At 46.8% G+C, this 22,958-nt stretch overlaps 1 protein-coding gene across 1 annotated transcript; it reads left to right on the top strand.

Annotated features, from left to right (window-relative positions):
• Nucleotides 1-4,109: 4,109 nt before the first annotated feature.
• On the top strand, nt 4,110-21,259 carry Pelp1 (proline, glutamate and leucine rich protein 1). The gene is made up of 17 exons (XM_028785955.1): nt 4,110-4,371; nt 7,997-8,061; nt 8,446-8,551; nt 12,740-12,889; nt 13,085-13,156; nt 15,961-16,020; nt 16,292-16,442; nt 16,738-16,867; nt 16,975-17,062; nt 17,405-17,493; nt 17,573-17,689; nt 17,804-17,951; nt 18,062-18,221; nt 18,832-18,887; nt 19,041-19,247; nt 19,355-20,827; nt 21,118-21,259. The coding sequence occupies exons 1-17, from the start codon at nt 4,123-4,125 to the stop codon at nt 21,208-21,210; spliced, it is 3,414 nt and encodes a 1,137-aa protein (XP_028641788.1). The 5' UTR covers nt 4,110-4,122; the 3' UTR covers nt 21,211-21,259.
• Nucleotides 21,260-22,958: the final 1,699 nt, after the last annotated feature.

The following is a 22,958-nucleotide window of genomic DNA, read 5'->3' as shown; positions in this document are numbered from 1 at the left end:
CGTATGCAGGAGTCAGACCGGAGATCATCATGTTTAGTGAAATAAGGCAGATCCGGAACACGAAGGTCACGTGTTCTTAGAATTTAGGTTGTTGTTGTTTTTCCAAACCATGAAAGTCATTGTAGCTGGGTGGTGGTGGTGCACGCCTTTAATCCCAGCACTTGGGAGGCAGAAGCAGGCGGATTTCTGAGTTCAAGGCCAGCCTGGTCTACAGAGTGAGTTCCAGGACAGCCAGGGCTACACAGAGAAACCCTGTCTCGAAAAAAAAAAAAAAAAAAAAAAAAAACAAAAAAAAAAAAAAAAAAGAAAGTCATTGTAATTGGGAAGAGAAAGGGGACCAGTGTTTAGGAATAAGAAAAGAGAAGGTGATATTTGTGAATATAAATGAAGAACATCGTTTATAGAGAGCCGGGTATGACGGTACATGCTCGGAGTCCCAGAACTTGGAAAGCTGAGGAGAGGGGATGCTGGTGAGTCTAGAGTAGGATTTATAGTAAGATTCTGTCTGAGGCACTGGGGGCAGGCTGAGAGCTGGGTGTGGTGATGGATCTTTTAATATCAGTACTCAAGAAGCAGAAGCAGGAAGATTGTATTTTTACCAGCAAATGAGAGTAAAGACTGTTATCCAAATTCTTTTAGTTGAGTTGAGCAAGGTTGTATTAGCCCCACAAACTCCAAGAATAGGGGATTTTCATGGGGTTTTTGGTTGTGTAGGAACTTGCCAGAACATTTCAAAACTATTTGGCAGAACATCTCATCAGGGTGGAGATTAGGGTATAGGGTGTGGAACATGTCAAATTTCAGAAAATAGGTCAAGACATGGTCAAACCCAAGACTTATAGAACACAAGAGTGAATTTATTTTGACCTTGTAATAAGATGGCTCTTAATCTTAAGATGGAGTCAGGCTGGCTCATCAATTGCTGCAAGTTTGAGGCCAGCCTGGCCTATATAGAAAGACCTTGTCTCAAAGTACTTCCAAAATAAAATCTCTAAGTGGTCATGAAACCATGAAATATATTATGTTGTAAATGTAATATATACTAATTTTAAAAAGAGGGAAGAACCAGCTCAGCTGGTAGAAGGACTCACTGAGGTGCCTGTGGTGCCCAAAGTTTTCAGACTCCACATGTGCACCATGGCACATCATGGGTGCTTCTTCCTGTCTGCATACCTCTCTCTCATTCTCTCTCTCTCTCTCTCTCTCTCTCTCTCTCTCACACACACACACACACACACACAAACACACACACACACACACTAATAGAGTCAAAAATGAGGACCAGGATTTAGCTCACTTTGTCAAATGCCTACCTAGCATGCAGGCCCTGGGTTCCATCCTCAGCACAGAAGAAACTGGACGTGGTGGCACAGACCTGGGATCCCAGCACTTGGGTTGGGGGGAGAGGTAGGAGACTCAGGAGTTAAATGCCATCCTTAACTTCACAGGGAGTTCACCAAGGAAGGCTACCTTGACTTTAAAAAGTGTGTGTGTGTGTGTGTGTGTGATGGAGATTGCCATGGAGCTAGTTAAAAAGACTTTTCTGAGTATGGCAACAAGCCTGTCAGCAAAATTGAAAGTCTGTGCAAAGGCCTTGAATTGGGAAGAGATGTTGCTGGAGGAAAGAAGGCTAGCTTAGTGCAAGATGAGGGGAAGACCAGAAACAAAACAACCTCAAACATCTCCCCAACCCCAAAACAACAACAACAACAACAACAACAAAAACAAAAACAGAGGAAGAAAGGAGAAGTGGGACTTGAACATGTTGAGGTCGGGTCATATAGATTCTAGTCTGTGTAAGAGAATTTTCTCATCTTTAGAAGCCACTGAAGGACTGACTCTAAGCTGGGAATGACAAGCTGTGGTGGCTCCAACCTGTAATGCCAGCATTTGAACTTGTGAGCCTGAGGCAGGAAGATTACCACAAGTCTGAGGGTCAGCCTGTCAAAAAGCAAAAACAACAAAACAAAGAACTGGTTTATATCAGAAAAGCCTAATTTGGCTTTTGTGTGGAGTGCTGACCACAGAGGGAGGAGATAAGGCAATGGAGAGGCCTTCAGAAGCCATAGGTTATTCCATCACCAGTGAAACGAGCCAATTCCAGCCAGATTAGATTATATGAAAAGCAGGTGTATTGGGAGGCTGCTCCTCAGAATTCACTAGCACCAAGGATTGAGGCCAGGGGGGAATAGCCATGGGGAGAGGGGATGGGGAAAAGAGAGAGAAGGGAAGGAGGAGAAGAAGGAGAAGAGAAGACAAGTCAAGAGAGTCCAGGAAAGAGCTAGAGAGTTTAGGGTTGTGAGCAGGGTATGACAGGTAGAGATTGAGGGATGCTGGGAAAACCAGGAGGCCAGGTCTGTTTTGATGTGTGAAAGATGCACCTCAGTTCCCTGTCTCTGGTATCAAAACAAATGTTCTAAGAGTTCAGGAGGAAGAGGGTGATGATACAGACAGGAGTGGGATTAGAAAGAGAAATGGAAAAAATTCAGAAGTGCATTGCTTTTGATAATGCATATTCCAAGAAGGCATTCTTGGCAGAATGACCTAAGACAGGCTCAGTCTTGTTTATGAAATAAAAAAGGGGGAGAGGGAGAGAGCTCTTGGGGCTGCTTGGCAAGAATCTGACATGGCCCCAGGACAAGGAAGTGGGCTTCAGGCAGGAATCTGACTTTAGGCTAGAACAAAGAAGTAATTTCAGGCAGGAATCTAAATTTTAGGCTAGAACAAGGAAGTAGACTTCAGACAGGAAAACGACTTTGGACTAGGACAGGGAAGTTGGCTCAGATATGTTGTCCATCCTGATAAGCCCTTAGAAACAGTGATCACGGAATTTTGTTTATTGCCTCGCTTGTTCTTTGACTATTTGTGTTTATTGTCTTGCTTGTTCCTTGACTATTTGCATCTATTGTATTGCTAGTTCCTCAACATAGAACTGATCTTAATCCTTGCATGTAATTAAAATGGTATAAAAGCAAAAAGGAGGAGGGGGGGATGGGATAGGAGGTTTCCAGGGAGAGAAAATGGGGAAAAGGGATGGCATCTGAAATGTAAATAAATAAAACATCAAATAAAAAAAGTACATTAAGCCAGTGTGGGGAGAAGAGAGAGGAGAGAAGTGGAGGCCAGCCATGACCATGTGGAGAGAGGGGGAAGGGAAGGGGGGGGAGGAGAGAGGGGGCAGAGAACCTGCAGGCAGGGATCAACGGAACAAGAGAGAGAGGAGGAGGCAGGCAGCCCCTTTTATAGTGGGCAGGCCTACCTGCCTGTTGCCAGGTAACTGTGGGGCGGAGCATACCTGGCTGCTGCCTGTGGAGGTGGAGTTTAGACAGAATACTAACATTTGGGGTGTGTGAATTGTGTGAGCTTCTTGTTTTAACGAGAGTTCGGGATTGAACACAGGGAGTCCCTCATGATAAGTAAACACTCTACCACGATTGAATCTAAATCTAGCAATCGTTTAGTGCTCAGTTATTAGGGAGTTGGCTAGCACATTAGGGAAACCTGGGGCAGCAAAATTCAGGGATGCAATGATTAGCTCTTGGCACAGCCAGTGAAATCGCCAGTTCCATATTACGTGAGTAAAAGAAGCCAACAGCAAAGCCCACTCTTGCAAAAACAATATTTATGTTTGTGGACAGACTAATGTAAATACATAAATTGTTGTGGGAGTGTCTTGGGGACAGAGTGGCACTTCAGCTACTTTGTGGCATGTGCACTGTTTGAGCTTGTTTTCCCATTGTTGGAAAAGCAGTTTAGAACGTCCCAAATTTCAGACTTGGGGTTGGCTTCTTAGGATTACTGAGCCAGAAGGGAAGGTGACCAGAAGTCACGCTGGACTAAAATCTTTCGGACTCCCGCGCCTTTCCTGCAGACCACGTGTCAGGCCAGCGCAGCACCGCCTCCGCCCCGCCCTACAGCGCTTGGCCTGGGGCTAGCAGCTTGCAAGCCGCCCAAGCCCCAGTTCCCGCCCACATTGCGCATGCTCCTTCCTGCCACAAGGGAGTCAGTCCTCATTCATCCAGCGCGTCGGGCCGCAGCCCCCTCCTCAAGACCCCTCCCCGAGCGGCGTGCGTCGCGCTTATGTTACGTCATCACGCTACGCCATCGCTCGAGCCTGTGAAGATGGCGGCAGCCGTTCTTAGTGGGCCCTCCGCGGGCTCCCCGGCTGGGGCTCCTGGCGGGCCTGGGGGTCTCTCTTTGGTGGGATCCGGCCCGCGTCTGCGCCTGCTGCTGTTAGAGAGCATTTCTGGGTTGTTACAACCGCGAACGGGGTCCCCCGTTGCCCCTGTGCATCCCCCAATCCAGTGGGCCCCACATTTGCCAGGGCTCATGTGCTTACTGAGGCTGCATGGGACAGCGGGTGGGGCTCAGGTAAGTCCGTGGCTCGCGTGGTCACCGTGGGAAGGCTGGTGAGGCAGCTGGGCACTGTGATCCCGCCTTCCTGAAGCCGTGAGCTTGAGGAGAGCCGAGAGTCGAGAATAAAGCTGCTTAACCATTCCGGACGAGATTCACGTATCTCATTACCTGCGGTTTCCCCAGGGAAAAATTAGGCTCCGTTTCTGTTAGTTCATTGAAAGGCACAAAGCAGTGAAAGGACTCATTTCTATGCTAGATCACTTAACTAGTTGAATCCTCCTCAGCGAAACTTCTTTTGGCGATGTTTTCTCTAGGGTAATTGAACACAAATATTTACTAGCTCTTAGCCAAAGGCCTACTCCCCTACTCGGCGCTCCAATTCCAGCCATAATGGCGATGAGCAAAATGCTGTAACACAAGACTGAATCTAGTATGAATTTCCTAAACCGATATAAAGAAAGTATTTAGAGATTTCTCCAAAGGACCTGGAGTTTAAGATGAACGGGGGTTAGGTAGTGAAAGAATGTAGAAGGGGTAGTTAAAATGTTAGAGGGACCCTCGTGTAGGAAGGGGTGGAAAATAAGGGCATTGTTTAGGTTAGGGGTTTAGGTGGTTGAAGAGAGTGGGTAGAGTTGAGGCTGGTAAGGTAGGTAGGCCGGCCGGGCGGTAGTGGTGCACGCCTTTAATCCCAGCACTTGGGAGGCAGAGACAGGCAGATTTCTGAGTTCGAGGCCAGCCTGGTTTACAGCGTGAGTTCCTGGACAGCCAGAACTACACAGAGAAACCCTGTCTCGAAAAACAACAACAACAAAAAAAAAGGTAGGTAGGCCGTAGACAATATGTTGTCTACCTGGTTAGGAGCCTGTACACAAAAAACCTCACATGCATTCAGCCCTACATGCTAGTAACCCAAGTGTCTTCCTCAGCACGTGGTTCTTACACACTTCCATAAGCAGTCTGTGAAGTTCTGCCTTTTTTTTTCTTTGTCAAGTCTCACTGTGTGGTTCTGGCTGGTCTAGAACTATGTAGACCAGGCTGGCCTAAAACTCACTGAGATCCAGCTACCTGTGCCTGAGAGTGCCATGACCCCTACACAAAGGATAACAAAATGCATGTTCAAAGGCCAGAGTGGTCAACAGCTATCTGCCATCTTGTTCATCTGTGTGTATGTTTATGTTGGTGGTTGTGGGCAAGGGTAGCACAGTGCACAGGTCAAAGTCATAGGAACTTAAAATTCCTGTATCGCGACAAGGTTCCTTGGCTGTGGTGGACTAGCTAGGCGGAGAGTTTATGTTGATGCACTTTTGTTTTACCTCGTGTTTGTCAATAGGGGACACTGGGATTGTAGGTGCTTATACTACTGTGGTTGGCTTTTGTGTGGGCTCTGGAAGACAGGATTGTGTGGCAAGTGCTTATATCCACTGTACTATCTCTTCAGACTGTTGGGAATACTCCAGTTGTCTGTCTTGCTAATGGCTTTTTGTTTCATTTGTGTGTTTTAGAAATCTCTCTGATTTTTCCAGTGACCTGAGTTTTTGTTCTGATGTACATTGACTAGCCCTTCAGTAAGCCCTGCACACATGTTGCCCAATTGTCAGTTGGTACGTTTCTATAATGTTATGTCCTCTTCATGGCTACCACTGGTCTACTATGGCTATCACCTGGGCTGTGGGTGGCCACCTGGGCTGCTGTCTTCTTACTGGTGTTGCCTTTAGAGGTGTCTGCAGCCTCTCTCTTTCTCTTTCTCTCTGACACACACATTTATGCCACAAAGCAGAGAGAAGGAAGAAAAAAAGCAATTCATAGTGAATAATGCATGCAGGGCTTAGATGTATGTGATGCATTATGGGGAAGTAGCTGTTGACCACTCTGGCCTTTGATCATGCATTTTGTCATCCTTTGTGTGTAGGGGTCATGGAAAAGCTGTATCACAACTAAGGGGGCTGAGTGTGAGCTTGTGGTTTTGTTTTTATTTTTACTTTTTAGATTTATTCATTTTCTGTGTGTTTTGCCTGAATGTGGTGCACATACAAATGTGTGTGTTTGTATACTTGGTGCCCATGGAGGTCAGAAGGGCATCAAATCCCCTGGAACTGGAGTTGCAGATAAGTTTGAACCCCTACATGGGAGCTGGCAATTGAACCTGTGTCCTCTGCAAGAGCAACAAGTGTTCTTAACCACCACCTGTCTAGCTTTTGTTTATGCATTTCTGGCTGGGATTATGCCTGGCTTTGTTTTGTTTTTTCCTTTATTTTTTCTCTCAAGACAGGGTTTTTCTGTGTAGCACTGGCTGTCCTGGAACTTGCTGTGTAGACCAGGCTGGCCTCCTGGTGCTAGAATTAAAGACATGCACCACTACCACCACCTGGCTTCACCTGTGTTGTAATGTAAAGTCGGGTGTGGGGTTTCCACTTGAGTTAGGTCCCCGGAACTCAAATGTTTTGGGTTTGGGCATTTTGGATTTTCTGATTATGGATGCTCAGCCTGTGTTTACCGTATGGATTGGTTATTTACACTCTCCTCCATCTGGGAGATAAGCTACCTGGCACCAAAAGCAATGTTTCTCCTGGAATAGACTACTGAATGTGTACTGAATAAACGAATGAACTATTTTTGCCACCTGACTAAGGACCTTCCTTTTTCCCCCCTTTTTTTTTGTTTTTTGTTTTCAAGACAGTGTTTCTTTGTGTTAACAGATGCCTGGTTATCTGGGACTTGGCTTTGTAGACCAGGCTGGCCTCAAACTCATAGAGATCTTCCTGTCTTTGCCTCCTGAGTGCTGAGATTAAAGGCATGCATCACCACAGATGCCTTTTTAAAAAAAATTTAGAAGTCACGTTTATTTATTTATTTTGTATACATACAGGAGTATGCATGCACAAACGGAGGTCAGAGGACACCTTTGGGAGCTGGTTCTCCTCACGTGTGGGTTCTAGGAATCAAGTGCAGGTTGTCAGGCTTGATGGCACGTGTCTTTACCTGCTGAGCCATGCCACTGGTTGTGGAATCTTGTTTTATTCAGTTGTACCTTTCTTTATCTGACCAGTGCTGATGTGGAATTAGAAAGAATGGATGATTTCTGGCCTTTGGGAGATGTAGGTAACCTGAGAGGAGTCTGGTGCTTGGGTTACTTGTAAAGGGGCTGATGAAGGAACATGCCTATGTGTGAGGGAGTGCTTGGAAGAAAGATAGGTTGAGTCAATGTTGGTGTGTTCTTGCCTGTAAGGAAGGCAGAATCAGGAGGAAGAGAGTTGTTTCTTCCAAGTGACTGAAGAAGGGTTGTGATGGATCTGATGTTCATTCAGCACGTATCTGGAAGTCTTTATGCTAAGGGAGGTCTGCTGAGGTGAGCAAGCTTTATTGTTGAAATCTAGTAGATGAGTTGGGGTGTCCTCTTGTTAGCTCTGAGGTTTATGCTCCCTGCCCCCTAACTGTGGGACATGAGGGAGGAGGTCAGCAAGATAGAATTTGAGAAAACAGACTGACAGATAGCTGTAGTACAGGGTGATGGCTTTTTTGTACTTAGAAAGTGCACCTTGAGAAAGCCTTCTCAAGAGCAACAAGGGATTGGTGAATTTCTTGTGCAACTTTAGTGACCTTTGCCTCGTTCACTCCTGTTTTTTTTCCCCTCCACTTCTAGAATCTTTCAGCTCTTGGGGCATTGGTGAATCTCAGTAATGCACATCTTGGCTCCATCAAAACTCGGTAAGTCTTTCATCCCCTTTCTTCAGAACAATGTGCCTTTAGACAGTTGGTTGAGTGTATATTTGCCTATCCTTTGTCTCCAACCCAGTGGATTCAAGAGATTTTTTTTCCATTCCAGGAGCTGCAGGGAGTTTTCTTTTTGTGAGCTCACCATTTCCATCTCCTAGGTTTCCTGTTCCCACCTGAGATTGGCCCTGCTTCCTTCTTTGCTTGATACTCCTACCTCTCTCTGAGTCTTCCATGTCTTGTGAGGTAGAAACCATAGGAAATCTGGGGATGGAGTCTTAGGAACAACAATGAATATACAAGGAAAGTAAAAGGACATCAGTAGGCTTCTGAAGTCTAGCCCACATCCTCGTCACCCACCCTCTTCTTGCTTGTCAGGTTTGAAGGCCTGTGTCTGCTGTCCTTGTTGGTAGGGGAGAGCCCCACAGAGTTGTTCCAGCAACACTGTGTTTCTTGGCTTCGGAGCATCCAGCAGGTGCTGCAGGTAAGGATTTGCTCTACTCTGTTCTGCCTAGTGTGGGTCAGGTATGGACATTTAGCTTGGACACTTAGCTCTCAGATAATTGAGAACAGTTTTCTACTTTGTGGACAGAGGAGGTTAAGCTTCGAATACAGATCTTTCTGAACTTGCTGATGGTTTTATTTGTTAGCTTACTTTACTTCGTTTGCCGTTTCACACGGTATAACTCTCAGCTTCACCTGGTTTCCTTGCCTAAGGAGAGACATCTCTGAAGTTCCTTCTGTAAGGACATGTGTGTGTCTGTGTCTATTGCTTTGTTACTCTTTTAAAGTTCTAGTCTCTCTCCTAACATCTGCTGTGCTTTCTACACTTAGTTATTCCATAAGCATTTTCTGAGTACATTGGCAAACTACTAAGCCCAGAGTTAAGAGGTGTTGGACTCCACTTGGATGGCTCTTAAGTCTAATACAGGAATTGGGATATCTTCTTTTTCTTTTCTTTTTACAATGTACAACATTTAATTGGGGCTGGCTTACAGGTTTAGAGGTTCAATCCATTATCAAGGCAGGAAGCATGGCAGTGTCTAGGCAGACAGAGTGCTAGTGAAGGAGCTGAGAGTTCTATACCCCACCCCCACCCCCACCTCCACCCCCACCCCATCCCTTCTCCCTCTCGCTCTGGCCTGGCTCGCTCCAGCCCAAGGGTTTTTATTTATTTATTATATTTATTATATGTAAGTACACCCCATAAGAGGGCATCAGATCTCATTATGGATGGTTTTGAGCTACCATGTGATTGCTGGGATTTGAACTCATGACCTCTGGAAGAACAGTCAGTGCTCTTAACCTCTGAGTCATCTCACCAGCCCTAGTTCCACATATTGATGCAACTGCAGCCAGTAGAGAACTATCTCCCAGGCAGGTAGGAGGATCTCAAATCTCACTCTCACAGTGACACATTTCCTCCTCCAACAACAAGTGGGATATTTTTGTATGAACTAGGAATTTGCAGATACTGATTTAGAGTTATGAGCCATGTGGTTTCCATTAAATGTTATTTTTTATACATTTAAAAATGGAAAAAAAAACATTTGTAGCTTATGGGCCATGCAAAACCAGATATTCACATGTTACAGTTGGCAGATTCTGTTCTAATGGAAGTTACTTGAACTGAGAATGACATAACTAACTGGAATGATACCTGTTACAGTAAATAAAGACTGGAAATCTATTCCTACCCAGGATAGTGTAGATCAGCAATTACAGCCATCATTTTACAAAATGCATTCTATTCTGAGCAATACTTAATTTGGCTGTAAAATATTCTAAGAATGTAAAAGCCCCATAGAGGAGGAAGTTGGTCATTTGAAGAGTTGTAAACATGGCAGATTGATGAGGTTAAGATGGGGTTGGGAAGCTGGTTGTAGAAGAGCCAAACCATGGATTTTTTAAATAAGAATTTTGGCTTTTATTCTTTGAGTAGTGGGAGTTCATTAGAGGTTCTATGTAGATTTTTCTGCTGTGATAACGCAGTGCCACAGATTGAGCAATGTGTAAAGAACAGAGCTGTCTGAATCGTGACTCTGGAAGCTGGGACTACAAGTTAAGGGGAAGCATCTCTTGAGGATCTGCTTGCTCCATTATAACATGGAGGACATCGGTGGGAATGAGTGTGTGCCGTTTTCCTCTTTAACAGACCTGCCCCTGCAGTAACTGTCTATATGACTTAGGGAGAGGAGATCTCAGCACTATTGTGTTGGGGATTAAGAATCCAGTAGAGGGAATTTGGAGATTATGCAAACCATAGTGGTGACAGTGAAGTAGTAGTGATGACATTGTCACATTTGAAAGGAGAGGCCTGAAGCAGAGAGACCAGATAGATGGCTTTAAAGGTGGTAGAGGAGGACACTGGCGGTGGCCTGGAGGAGGGATACTGATAAGAACTGATGGGTGGCTGGGGTTGAAGGGGCCAAGTGAGCAGTCTCATGATTGCTTGGCTTTTGGGAGAAGACATGACCAACATGATTTGTGGTCTTCAGAACATTGGAAGACAGCCAAAGCTCGGGGAATAAAGGAAAACACTGTGAGTGTGACCTGGAGTGTTGAGTAGCAGCTCTTTCAGTAGACATCCTCTTGTGTGACCATGACCTGAGGAGGGCTTCTGTTGGTATGTTTTGCTAGGGGAGTTACCAGTGCTTAGCCAGCAGTGGATGGGGTGGGTTTTCGTGTGTGTCCCTGCCAGAACTGAGCTTTATGTGCATACTGTGCTGAAGGGTCACTCAGTGTGGGAGGAGGAGTTCACTGCAGAATCTGAGCCTGACACAGAGCAAGCCAAGGAGATAACTAGGATTGAGACTTGGATGGAGTCCAAAGGAAGAGGGAGGAATGAGTGAGATTGTGGGGTTGGATGGGTTCCAGGGGGAGTACAGGAGGAACAAGGGAGGGGTGCCTTCTGTTTATACTCAGTGGAGCTGGAGTAAGACTGACCTAGAGTCATTTCCTGTCAACATAAACTTAGACTGGTGAAAGTGGTGTTTGAAGAGCTGGGAACTAAGCTAGACTGGATTGGGATGAGAAGCAACTGGGAGAAGAGGGATAGACGTAAGGGTCCAGAATTGGGTAGCTCGTGGGATTTGAGGGTAGAGGTTTGTATTGGCTCGAGGAAAACATTTCTAAGCTGGGAGCAAAGTAAGCTTGTGCCCATGTTAGTGGGAAGAGAAGAAGGGACATAGTGAAGCCCAGTGAAGGGATCAATTACAGACAGAAGGAGGGGTCTATAAGCCAGGAGGAAGGGAGGCTGATCAGGGAGAATGAGGGAGAATGAGGGTACCTAAAAACCTCAGGGTTTTGTTTTGTTCTTTACCTACATTTTCAGGTTTGGGAGTTAGAACCTAAAGTAACCCCTGTCTTTAGCTTCAGCTCTGGTGGGGGAGTTGGGATTTGCAAGTTCATTGGAGAAAGCTAGCTGGGAAAAAAAAAATGTAGGATTGCTGGACAGCGTTGAAGACCTATTTTGTAGTCCATGGCCCCAACTATTCTTTCATTTTAAAATTAATGGATTGGTCAAGATGGCTCAGTGGGTAAAGCCACTTGCTGCCAAACCTGACAACCTTAGTTCAGTCTTGGACATGGTGGGAAGAAAAACTGGCTCCTGAAAGATGTCCTCTGAGTTCTGTGCTCCTGCCTTCACTTATAAGTAGATAGATAGGTAGATAGATAGATAGATAGATAGATAGATAGATAGATAGATAGATAGATAGATAGAAGACAAAGTAAATTAGTTTTGAGGTAAGATATATAACCCAGGCTGTCCTCAGAGTCCTGGGCTCAAGCCACCCTCTTGCCTTGCCCTTTGATAGCTAGGACACAGGCAGGACGATAAACTCAGCTGCTTATGTTTTCTTAGTAAGCATTCCTGTATATGCTGTTGGGACATGGCCTCCTCTGGTTTAGAGGGAGGTATATACCAAATTATTGTTTCCCTTAGGTTCTTGTGAATTTTCCAGAAAGTCCTGAAACCAAATAGCTTTCCCCCATGAGTTCCAGGGTGGGTGTGTATCAAACTTGGAGAGATGAGGCAGAGAAATGTAATATGGGAGAATAAAGACCACTGCAATCTCCTATGCACTTAGATCTTTTAAGGTGTGCTTTGTTACTTTTTTTCTTAAAACAAATTCCTGGGACCCAGATACATTCTTATTTTATAATTTATTCTTATTTTTTTGAGGTTCTAGACATAGAACCCAGTGCCTCATGTATGCTAGGCAAATGCACATCCCATTTTCCAGACATGAGGTACTAAAACGTAAATATGTCCTTTCTGTAGACACATAGGTTCCTTTTGTAGCCTCCTCATTCTCTTTCCTGTCTATGGTAGATGTGATGATAATAGTGACATTAGCTGTGGTATTTCCATTTATTTGTCTCTCCATCCATTCATCTATCCATCTGTTTAATGTGCACTGGTGTTTCGTTTACATGTATGTCTGTGTGAGGCTGTTGGATCTGGAACTGGAGTTATAGACAGTTGTGAGCTGCCCTGTGAATGCAGAGAATTGAACCCTCTGGGAGAGAGAGCAGCCAGTGCTCTTACCCACTGAGCCATCTCTCTACCAAGCTGTGGTATTTCTTAAAAGCCCTGTGCTGTTATCTCCTGTCCCTCTTCTGGTGACAGTGAAGGTAAGGTTTGCAGCATGGGTGCTATTGTTTTTAGTCTCAGGACTCACCATCCACCATGGAGCTGGCTGTGGCTGTCCTGAGGGATCTGCTCCGATATGCATCCCAGCTTCCTACCCTGTTTCGGGACATCTCCACCAACCACCTTCCTGGGCTTCTTACTTCCTTGCTGGGCCTCAGACCAGAGGTGAGACTTTGCAGTTTTGGTTCTTGTTTATACTGTTTGGATTAAAGAATGTTATGGGAACTGCTTAGGGATTAGGTGTAAGGATAAGAGAATAGTGACTGACTGGAGAAGGGGCCTTGTGTGCCAGGGATGGGATGGAAGTATATGGGCTGTTGGTGTTTGGCCTCTCCCTTCTGATTTCTACTTTTCCCATAGTGTGAACAATCAGCTTTGGAGGGAATGAAGGCTTGTGTGACCTATTTTCCTCGGGCTTGTGGCTCTCTAAAAGTAAGTACTTTTGAAACTTTTAAAGTTCTCCTTAGATTCCATCCCTGGGATTTCTAAGTTCTTATCATAACAAGCATAGTATAGCGATACAACCCTGGAATAGTATCATTTAGTCCTCACAGTGAAGATATTGACTTAAATTACCTGCCCCCAAGATGAGGAGGGCTTGTAGCTTTGTCTGTCTGATTCTAGGTCCTTTCTCTAACCCATAAACTCCTTTCTTCATCTCTCCCTCCCTCCTGGCCCCTTTTATTTATTTTTAAATTTAGATTTTTTTTTTAAGTTATATGTACATTTTGCCTGTATGTATCTCTATGAGCCTCGTGTTTCTCTGGTGCCTGCAGAGGTCTGAAGGTGTTGGATTCCCCTGGAACTGAAGCTAACAGATGATTGGCTGTGAGCTGCCATGTGCGTGCTGGGAATCAAACCTGAGTCCTCTGCAAGAGCAGCCAGTGTGCTTATAGTGGAACTGTCTCTCCAGCCCCTACCACCCTCACCCCCTCTTTTTAATGATTACCCTACCACCCAGCTACACTCCAGGCCCTATCCCTCATGCACTCCAGGCCCCACCCCTTAGCCTCTTTCTCTTTCTGTCTTGCCTATTTTGGATCTCTAGACTACCCTGCTTGTTTTTCCCACTGTCCTGACTTTGTTCTTGAAGCACTAACGGTTTCCTTCAGGAAGAAGGTGCTACAGAGTCTTATTACCCCCCACCCCAATTTCTGGTTTTGTTTCTCGTGCTTTTATCTGCCTTTGTTCTGGTAGCAATAATAGCATGGATCTGTCATGGGTAAGAGACTTGCCACCAAGCCTGACTTGTTTTTCCCTGACAGTTTCACTGATACAAGTTTTATTCTTACAGTCACTATTCAGCACTTGTTTTCCTTTCCTCATTAAGTCAAAAACTTTTCAACTTTTCACTTTATGGCTTCTCTTTACTTTAGCCTGCCTGAATTGACATCACTTGAAGTCAACATAAAGTAAAGGTTGTTTGAACACAAGCCCTGTGCTGCTATAATTGTCTGGTAATGGAGGGAGCAGCTAAGCTGCTGAAAGAGGGTAAACTGTGTCTCACTCGCAAAGTAGTCTATTATTATAATTTTTCTGGTTTATTACTAAGTTGTTAAGCTCTTTCTGTACCCAGCTTGTGAGTTAAACTTTATGATAGGTCAGTGTGTATAGGAAAAATATAGGCTGAGGTGGTAGTGCCCTCGCAGGGCTGAAGCAGGAGGATGTGAGTTTGGAGTTAAGCTGTATAGTGAGATTTTAAACAAAACAAAATAAACATGAAACTTATGATTTGGAATTATTTATGGTTTCAACCATTTGCTGGAGATGTTGATACATATCCCTTGTGGATAAGGGTGTGTGGGTCACTGTTACCTCCAGTATGTGAAGCCTCAGAGCAGGTATTTTCAGTGAATGTATGTGTACTGAGTCTTCATTTTCAAATGGCTGCTCTTCTCCACAACTAATAGAAGTTGTGAGTGGTCAGGACAGGATTTCTGTTTTTTTTTTTGTACTGTGGAGTGAATTCAGTCCAATCACTGAGTTCTATCCTTAGCCCCCGCAGAGTTACAATTCAGTTTCATAAAACAAAAATACATGGGATCACAAACTTTCTGTTTGTATTAAATGTTTCACTTAGAGCGTTTCAGAAGAGTTTAAAAGTATTGATAGGGCTGGCAAGATGGCTTAGTGGAAAAGGCACTTGCCACCAAGCCTAATGGCTTGAGTTTGATTCCCTAGGACTTCCAGTATGTGGAAGTTGCAGATGATCAATCACTCTGTGGCAGTTCTGTGCCGTCTGCCCGTGTGAGGTCGGCAGGGTCTTGGGTCATGCAAGCTAGATCTAGGGAGCTGGTCTCTAGTAAGAAGTTATGGGAAGAAAGTATCAGGATTGACAACATTAAGGAACTAGGAGGGAAGGGAGAACTGGAAACTCTGAGGGTGTCTGAGCCCTGCTTCTGGTATGATCAAGTCTAACATACTCACAATGGGACCATTACAGCATAGCATTAGAATTCACTGTAGAAGTAGGTGGTATTAATTCTTTGATTTGAGTCTGTGGTTCATGTAACTGGTAGGGTAAGGTGTTCCTCTTACGCTGTGAAAGGAACAAGTGAGCTCATCACTGACAGCCACAGGTCCTGCTCATAAGCATATTTGTTTGCATTTAAAATTGAGAGATAAACTACATTTTACTTACAGGTCACCGAAACTAATAGTGGACTTTTCCTCATTATTATTCATGGGTTCATGAGCCCCTTTTGTTCTCCCATGAAGAAATGGTGGACCTTAGGTTGAACACTTACTCCAGGTCTCCTCGTATCAGGCAGAGGTTTGCTGATAGACAGTGGATACTCTGAGATTTGTTGCCTTCATTTTGCTGTCTAGCCTGTGTTGTGACCAAGTCCTGTACCCATACCACTGGGCAGTGCATTCATTCTAGCTGGGCCTCATTGGTGTGTTAGTGTGTAGAGTTGCTCTGGAGGGAGTTCTGGTTTTCAGAACTGTCATTTTGGCTTCAGAAGGAAAGGTGACTCATTTGCAAAAACTAGCAGAGGGAGCCCAGTTGTTTTTATGGCAGGAACCAGGCCCTTTCTCCCAGGAAGGAGGCTCAGAACCAGAGCTCAAGTGCAGGATCTGTCTCTACCACAGAAATATCCGTTAATAGCTGTCATCACCCTATGAATGCAGCCTGCTTCCTGTGTCTAATAAAGCGAAAGACTCAGGTAGAAAGACTGCTACTGACAGTCTTCTTGGCATTGTTCCATGATGTTTTCTTTTCTTCTCCCCTCCAGGGAAAGCTGGCTTCCTTTTTCCTGTCTCGGTTGGATTCCTTGAACCCTCAGCTCCAACAGGTAAAGGGAAGGGAGAGGCACTAAGTATGGGGATCTGGTCTGAGGCATCTTTTACGGCTTATTCTTAGCTGTCAGTTGTACAGCGTTTGGACGCTCTTCTCGGTTTCTTCCTCTTAACATGCACAGTTATCGGCTTTTGTCCTCTTACGGACTTCTGGACTTGTGCCTCGCTGTTCTTGAGCTTGTTGAGCCGTTCTTCTGAGGCATTAGTGTGGTGGGGGGCCCATGGCTGAGCCAGCTCCTCTCTGACCAGCTCTCTTCCCTTTTGCAGCTGGCCTGCGAGTGTTACTCCAGGTTGCCCTCCTTAGGTGCTGGCTTTTCCCAGGGCCTGAAGCACACTGAGAATTGGGAACAGGAGCTGCACAGTCTTCTGACCTCACTGCACAGCTTGCTGGGGTCCCTGTTTGAGGAAACAGAGACTGGTAGGGAACAGGGCTGTAGTCAGGAGCTGGGTTGGAGAGTGTGGCAGGAGGAAACAGGAGGTGGTCTGTGGAGGCTGGGCAGTGGGTTTCTGGGCGACATGGATGAGAATATCAATGGGTAATGTAGCACAAATGAAAAAGGGTGGGTACTGGAGAGGGGGTTCAGTGGTGAAGGACATTGGCTGTTCTTCCAGAGGACTGGGAACTGATTCTCAGCACCCACATGGCAGCTCATACAAAGGAAAAAGGAGGGATGGGAGAAAGGCAGAGTGTATATGGTTGTATTGCTGCCCAGCTCCTGTGCAGAGTGAAGGCCCTGGAGTAGAGCTGCTGCTTTCCCCCTCAGAAGATGGTAACATTCATGTCCTCCTCCAGCTTCGGCAGAGGTTTTCAGGACTGGCCCGTTGCCTGGGGCTCATGCTCAGGTGTGTATATATTAAACAGAATGGGCATGGGGCTGGAGAAGTTGCAATGGGTATGTGGAATCAAGCTGGGTAACTGCTCTGAGGTTCTCTTTTCTCTGGTTCTCTAGCTCTGAGTTTGGGGCTCCTGTGTCCGTCCCTGTGCAGGAAATCCTGGACCTCATCTGCCGGATCCTTGGTATCAGTAGCAAGAATATTGTGAGTGGGCTTTGCCTTTTGCATTGTAGCCTTGCTTAAGACCCTGGTCGCCTGGACACCACTCAGCTGTCATCTCTGAAACTGTCCCTGAGGCATGTGCAACTGTCAGTAGACTCACACAGCAGAGGCACCTGTGGCCAGTGCAGACAGAGTATTTAAGGATGAGCCAAGGCATCGTTAAAGGGCTAGGTCATATTCCAGGTCTCCTCTGCAGAATGGGAGATGGGTTTGGGTTGAGTTGGGCCAGGGAGTTGGTTCATGTTACACAATCTGATATACCTACTCTTTTTCTGTCTTTCTCTGGTTCTTTTCCCATCTTACTGTTGCTGAATTTTTCTCCAGAACTTGCTTGGAGATGGTCCCCTCAGGTTGCTGCTGCTGCCCTCTCTCCACCTTGAAGCCTTGGACCTGCTCTCTGCACTGATCCTTGCGTAAGTGAGTTTGGTTATGGTGTGGAGAAGGGGATGAACATATTGGAAATGAAGGCCACCGTCCATTCTCTGCCCCTAGGTGTGGAGGCCGACTCTTGCGTTTTGGTGCCCTGATCTGCCGGCTGCTTCCCCAGGTTCTCAATGCCTGGAGCACTGGGAGGGACACTCTAGCTCCAGGCCAGGAGAGGCCTTACAGGTGATTGCCCACGAAGGTGATGGAGTGGAGAGGATGGGTGAGAACACCAGGGGCCCCAGGGCTCTGGGATGTCAGCTCTCTGTTCATACCTTGCTTTCCTTACTCCTTCTCCAGCACCATCCGCACCAAGGTGTATGCCATCTTAGAGCTATGGGTGCAAGTTTGTGGGGCCTCAGCAGGTATGCTTCAGGGAGGGGCCTCTGGAGAGGCCTTGCTCACCCACCTGCTCAGTGACATCTCCCCTCCAGCTGATGCTTTTAAGGTGAGTGAGACCTGGGCTCCTGTTCCCCAGGCTCCTGTGCCTGTTTCCTGACTTACTGTCCTGACTTCCTGTTTGCCTGTACATGTGACTATGTTTCCTTTTACCACAAGCTGTGCAGTACCAGGGGAAGCTCCGATGGAGGTTTGCAAAGTGGGAAGCCAAGTGCTCCTAAGAAGCTAAAGCTCGATATGGGGGAAGCTTTGGCTCCACCCAGCCAAAGGAAAGGAGATAGGAATGCCAACAGTGATGTGTGTGCAGCTGCACTGAGAGGTGGGTTGATGTGAACTGATGAGCCAGTCGGCAGAGTGGAGCAGTATGAGCAGACAGCCATGTAGCCTTGAGCACTCTGCCGCCCTGCTTTTAGATTGGGGATCTGGTAGTTCTCCTGATCTTCCAAGATCTCAGTTTAATTTAGTCAAGCACTTTACATATGGGCTGTGTGTGGCAGGGACAGGATGAGCACTAGTGGGTGAGATCCACGGATCCATGCCAGTGGGATTCATGTGCACTGTAGCAGGATGCTGGTGGGGATTCCCTGCATCTAGTGCGTCTGAGAATGGAGCCAGAAGTTAAGTGGATGCCATGCTGTTAGATGACTCTCCTTCAGGTCCCATGTATTTTTACTACCTGCTATCTCATTGTCTAAGCTGAGGCCAGTTCTTCTCAGTATATAGATGTAGCACATCACCTGCATTATCTGTCATCCCCATTTTACACTGGTGGAAGAAACGGAGAGTAAATGCCTTGCCCAGGGTAGGCAGTGGCAGACAGAACTAGGTGCTCCCTGCCGGGCTGTGTGCTCCCTGATGGGGGCTGTGTGCTCCTGCTGCTGGGTGTCCTTGCCTTCCTGTCTGCCTTTGACACATCTTTCTCTTCTCAGGCCTTAGCCGGACCATCCTCATGTGTGGGCCTCTCATCAAGGAGGAGACGCACAGGGTTAGTTAGTAGGGACAGGTCCTGATGGAGGGGGGGGGGCTGCTGTTCTCTGCACTTGGGAGTGTTTACCCCAAAGGGGGATCCATTGAAAGCTGGGAAGAAGGTTCTGGCCTTGAAGTTGATGTTTCTAGACTCACACGATTTTCTTTTCAGAGACTTCATGATTTAGTCCTGCCCCTGGTCATGAGTGTCCAGCAGGGTGAGGTCCTGGGCAGCTCTCCTTACAACAGTTCCTGCTGTCGTCTTGAGCTCTACCGCCTGTTGCTGGCTTTACTGCTGGCACCTTCCCCTCGCTGCCCTCCTCCTCTTGCCTGTGCCCTGAAAGCTTTCTCTCTTGGCCAATGGGAAGATAATCTTGAGGTAATTGCTGGCAGGGTCAGATCTCTGATTTCTGGGTTCTCTGGTTCTGATGCTTGCCTCGTGAGACCTTGTGTTCCTGATGCTCTTGCCCTTTCTTCCTTCCTCAGGTCTCATCTTTCTGCTCAGAAGCTCTGGTGACCTGTGCTGCTCTGACACACCCCCGAGTGCCTCCTCTACAGAGCTCAGGCCCTGCCTGTCCCACACCTGCCCCCGTTCCTCCTCCTGAGGCCCCATCTTCATTCAGGGCACCAGCCTTCCATCCTCCAGGCCCCATGCCCTCTATAGGTGCTATGCCATCTCCAGGCCCGATACCTTCAGCAGGCCCGTTGCCCTCAGCAGGCCCCATCCCCACAGTAGGCTCCATGTCCTCAGCCGGCTCTATGCCATCCACAGGCCCAGTGCCCTCTCGCCCTGGACCTCCAGCAACAGCCAACCACTTAGGTCTCTCTGTCCCAGGCCTGGTGTCTGTTCCACCCAGGCTCCTTCCTGGCCCTGAAAACCACCGTGCAGGCTCTGGTGAGGATCCTGTCCTTGCTCCTAGTGGGACCCCTCCGCCTAGCATACCCCCAGATGAAACTTTTGGGGGGAGAGTGCCCAGGCCAGCCTTTGTCCACTACGATAAGGAGGAGGCATCTGATGTGGAGATCTCCTTGGAAAGCGACTCTGATGACAGTGTGGTGATTGTACCTGAGGGCCTTCCATCCCTGCCGCCTCCACCACCCTCAGGCACTCCTCCCCCTGTGGCTTCTACTGGTCCACCAACAGCCTCTCCTCCTGTGCCAGCTAAGGAGGATTCTGAAGAACTGCCTGCAACTCCAGGGCCTCTACCTCCACCCCCACCCCCACCCCCACCTGTTTCTGGTCCTGTGACACTTCCTCCACCCCAGCTGGTCCCTGAAGGGACTCCTGGAGGGGGAGGACCCACAGCCATGGAAGAAGATTTGACAGTTATTAATATCAACAGCAGTGATGAGGAGGAGGAGGAAGAAGAGGAAGAGGAGGAAGAGGAGGAAGAAGATGAGGATGAGGAAGAAGAAGACTTTGAGGAAGACGAAGAAGAATATTTTGAAGAGGAAGAAGAGGAAGAAGAATTTGAGGAGGAATTTGAGGAGGAAGAAGGTGAATTAGAAGAGGAGGAAGAAGAGGAGGAAGAAGAGTTAGAAGAGGTAGAAGATGTGGAGTTTGGTTCAGCGGGGGAGGTGGAAGAAGGTGGACCTCCACCCCCAACGCTGCCACCAGCTCTGCCACCTACAGACTCCCCCAAAGTACAGTCCGAGGCAGAACCTGAACCTGGGCTCTTATTGGAAGTTGAGGAGCCAGGGGCAGAGGAGGTGCCTGGGCCTGAGACTGCTCCCACCCTGGCCCCTGAAGTGCTCCCTTCCCAGGAGGAGGTGGAGCAGGAGGGGGGAAGCCCTACAGCAGGGCCACCTCAGGAGCTTGCTGAAGAGGAGTCCTCTGCTCCTCCTGCCCTGCTGGAAGAGGGGAATGAGGGTGGAGGTGACAAGGTGCTGCCCCCACCTGAGACACCTGCAGAAGAAGAGATGGAGACAGAAGCAGAAGCTTCAGCTCCTCAGGAAAAGGTGAGAGGGTTAGTTGTGGAGGACCCTGGGTGAGGCAGTGGAGCTGACAGGTACTACAGTCAGGCTCTAGTTGTTGGGGGACCCACGTGGAAACTGAGCTGCATGTTTGCTGTGGTGGGGGACAGGGCACCCTCTCATAGGAGAATGTGGTGGGGGAGGGGCTCTAGGGGAGCAGCTTTTGGGATATAAATAAATAAATTTAAAATGGCAAGGTAGGGGCTGGGGGGTTGCTCCAATCTGACATATTCTTCTGTGTGTGACTTTGAATTTTGTGCCTTTGTCCCTAAAAGGAGCAAGACGACACAGCTGCCATGCTGGCTGACTTCATCGATTGCCCCCCTGATGATGATAAGCCACCACCTGCTACAGAGCCTGACTCTTAGCCCCTTTTGCACCCTGTCACTTTGTATCCAATAAAGTTATGTCTGTAGACACTTGTGCTGCTTTGGCTCCTGCCACACTTGTCAGCCTCGCTGGAGAGGGTGCTAGTTTTTTTGCATGTCTCCACATGTCCCCACTGTTGTCTTCAGTGACTTGAGGAAGAGCCACTGGCTAAGATGAGTACCCAGCCAACTGCTTGTCACTAAGTTAGTGTTGGAGTTTTCAGTTCTTGTCCTCTGTTCTTTTCTGCAGGAGCTTGCTATGTAGCCCAGGCTGGCCATAAATCCATATTCTTGTGTAAACCTTCCTTGTTCCAAGGGCTGAAGTTGTAGTTGTGCCCCACCCACAAGCATATCTGCTTTTCTGTTGTTACTGAGTTGCCTCTGGGTAGGGCTGTGGAGAGGTGTGTTTTGCTTTTTTTTTTTTGTAGTGCAAGGCTAGCATTTTGAGGAGGTTAACTGTTGAATTAATTTTTTGAAATGTGAATGGGTTCAAGGATAAAATGCTCCCCTAGTTATTTTGAAAATTTTCAAGTTTTTAGAGAAGTCGTAAATATGTAACGTTTTTTATTCACCATTGTCAGTATTTACTCACATTAGCTTTCTGTCTACGAAGATGTCTACAGATAGCCCTATATATACTTAATGTAACCTGTGTTGCCATGTTGTGTCTTTGATTCAGAGAGTAAGTTGACACCATGGCCTTTCTCCCCTAGGTCTTCAGTGTTATCTGAGATTGAGAACTTAGTACTGGGGCTGAAGAGATGCCTCAGCAGTGAAAGCACTGACCGCTCCTCCAAAGGATGCAGGTTCAGTTTAACAGCTGCATAGCAGCCCGCAGCTGTCTGTAACTTTAGTTACATCTGACACTTTTGGTCTCAGTGGGTACCAGGCAAATGGTACACAAACGTGCATGGAAAACACCTATACATGTAAATTTAAAAACACACATACTGACACTACTCCCCCACCCCCTCAATAATCATACAACCATGGCCTGGAAATACATACACTCGGTGAGTACTTACCTGGCATGCATGAAACACTGGGTTCAACCCCAACACCACAAGTGAGGCATGGGAATGCATCAGTACTCGTGTGGAGGATCGGAGTTGAAGTCACACTTTAAACTCATTGTGAATTTGAGGCTAGCCTGAGATACAGGAGACTCTATTTCAACCCCCAACCCCAGACAGAATAAACCCAGACAATATCATCAAGCCTAAGAGACTCCATGACTCATCAGATTGTTCCGATCTCGGAGCTCGACTGTGTTAGAACAATCCACGACTCATCAGTCAGATGGCCCCGACCACAGAGCTCGACTGCGTTAGGACAGTTAGGATGACTAGCTTTTCACCTTTAGTTCTTATTCAATAAACTATGTGAGGTATTCAGACTTAATTTATGCTGGATGCTTTTCCCTAACTGTCAAAGTGAGTGTACATGGGTGGGCCACCCATGTGGGTGGGTTAGCTATAGTTAGTGCAGTACTTTGAAGTATACAATAGGTTTATTGGGGTGTAATTCCATTGTAAGGAAAGTTTGTATTGCCCAGATGGTGGCAGGTTGATTTATTTGTAAAATTTTATGCCTGGGCATTTTTCACCGCTGAGAATCAAGAATCGTTTTTATTAGATGAAGACAACCCCGTGAGGATCACTGATGTCAAGGTTCCTAGTACTGCTATCAGGTCTGGAGACTGTGTTTAGGGTACCAACCACAGGACGAGGCTTGAATAGGGTTTTTTC

The sequence above is a fragment of the Grammomys surdaster genome, unplaced genomic scaffold (genome assembly GCF_004785775.1).
Source record: "Grammomys surdaster isolate TR1022 unplaced genomic scaffold, NIH_TR_1.0 125368, whole genome shotgun sequence".
Classification (NCBI taxonomy): Eukaryota; Metazoa; Chordata; class Mammalia; order Rodentia; family Muridae; genus Grammomys; species Grammomys surdaster.
The sequence above is the reverse complement of the archived record's forward strand: the minus strand, read 5'-3'. Positions and strand labels throughout refer to the sequence as shown.

Bases quoted from the DNA above. Each gene is read 5' to 3' on its own strand.
- Pelp1 (XM_028785955.1), top strand. From the start codon at position 4,123: ATGGCGGCAGCCGTTCTTAGTGGGCCCTCCGCGGGCTCCCCGGCTGGG. The intron at 13,157-15,960 runs GTAAGTACTTTT...TCTCCCCTCCAG, and splicing joins GGGCTTGTGGCTCTCTAAAA to GGAAAGCTGGCTTCCTTTTT. The intron at 16,868-16,974 runs GTGTGTATATAT...CTGGTTCTCTAG, and splicing joins TGCCTGGGGCTCATGCTCAG to CTCTGAGTTTGGGGCTCCTG.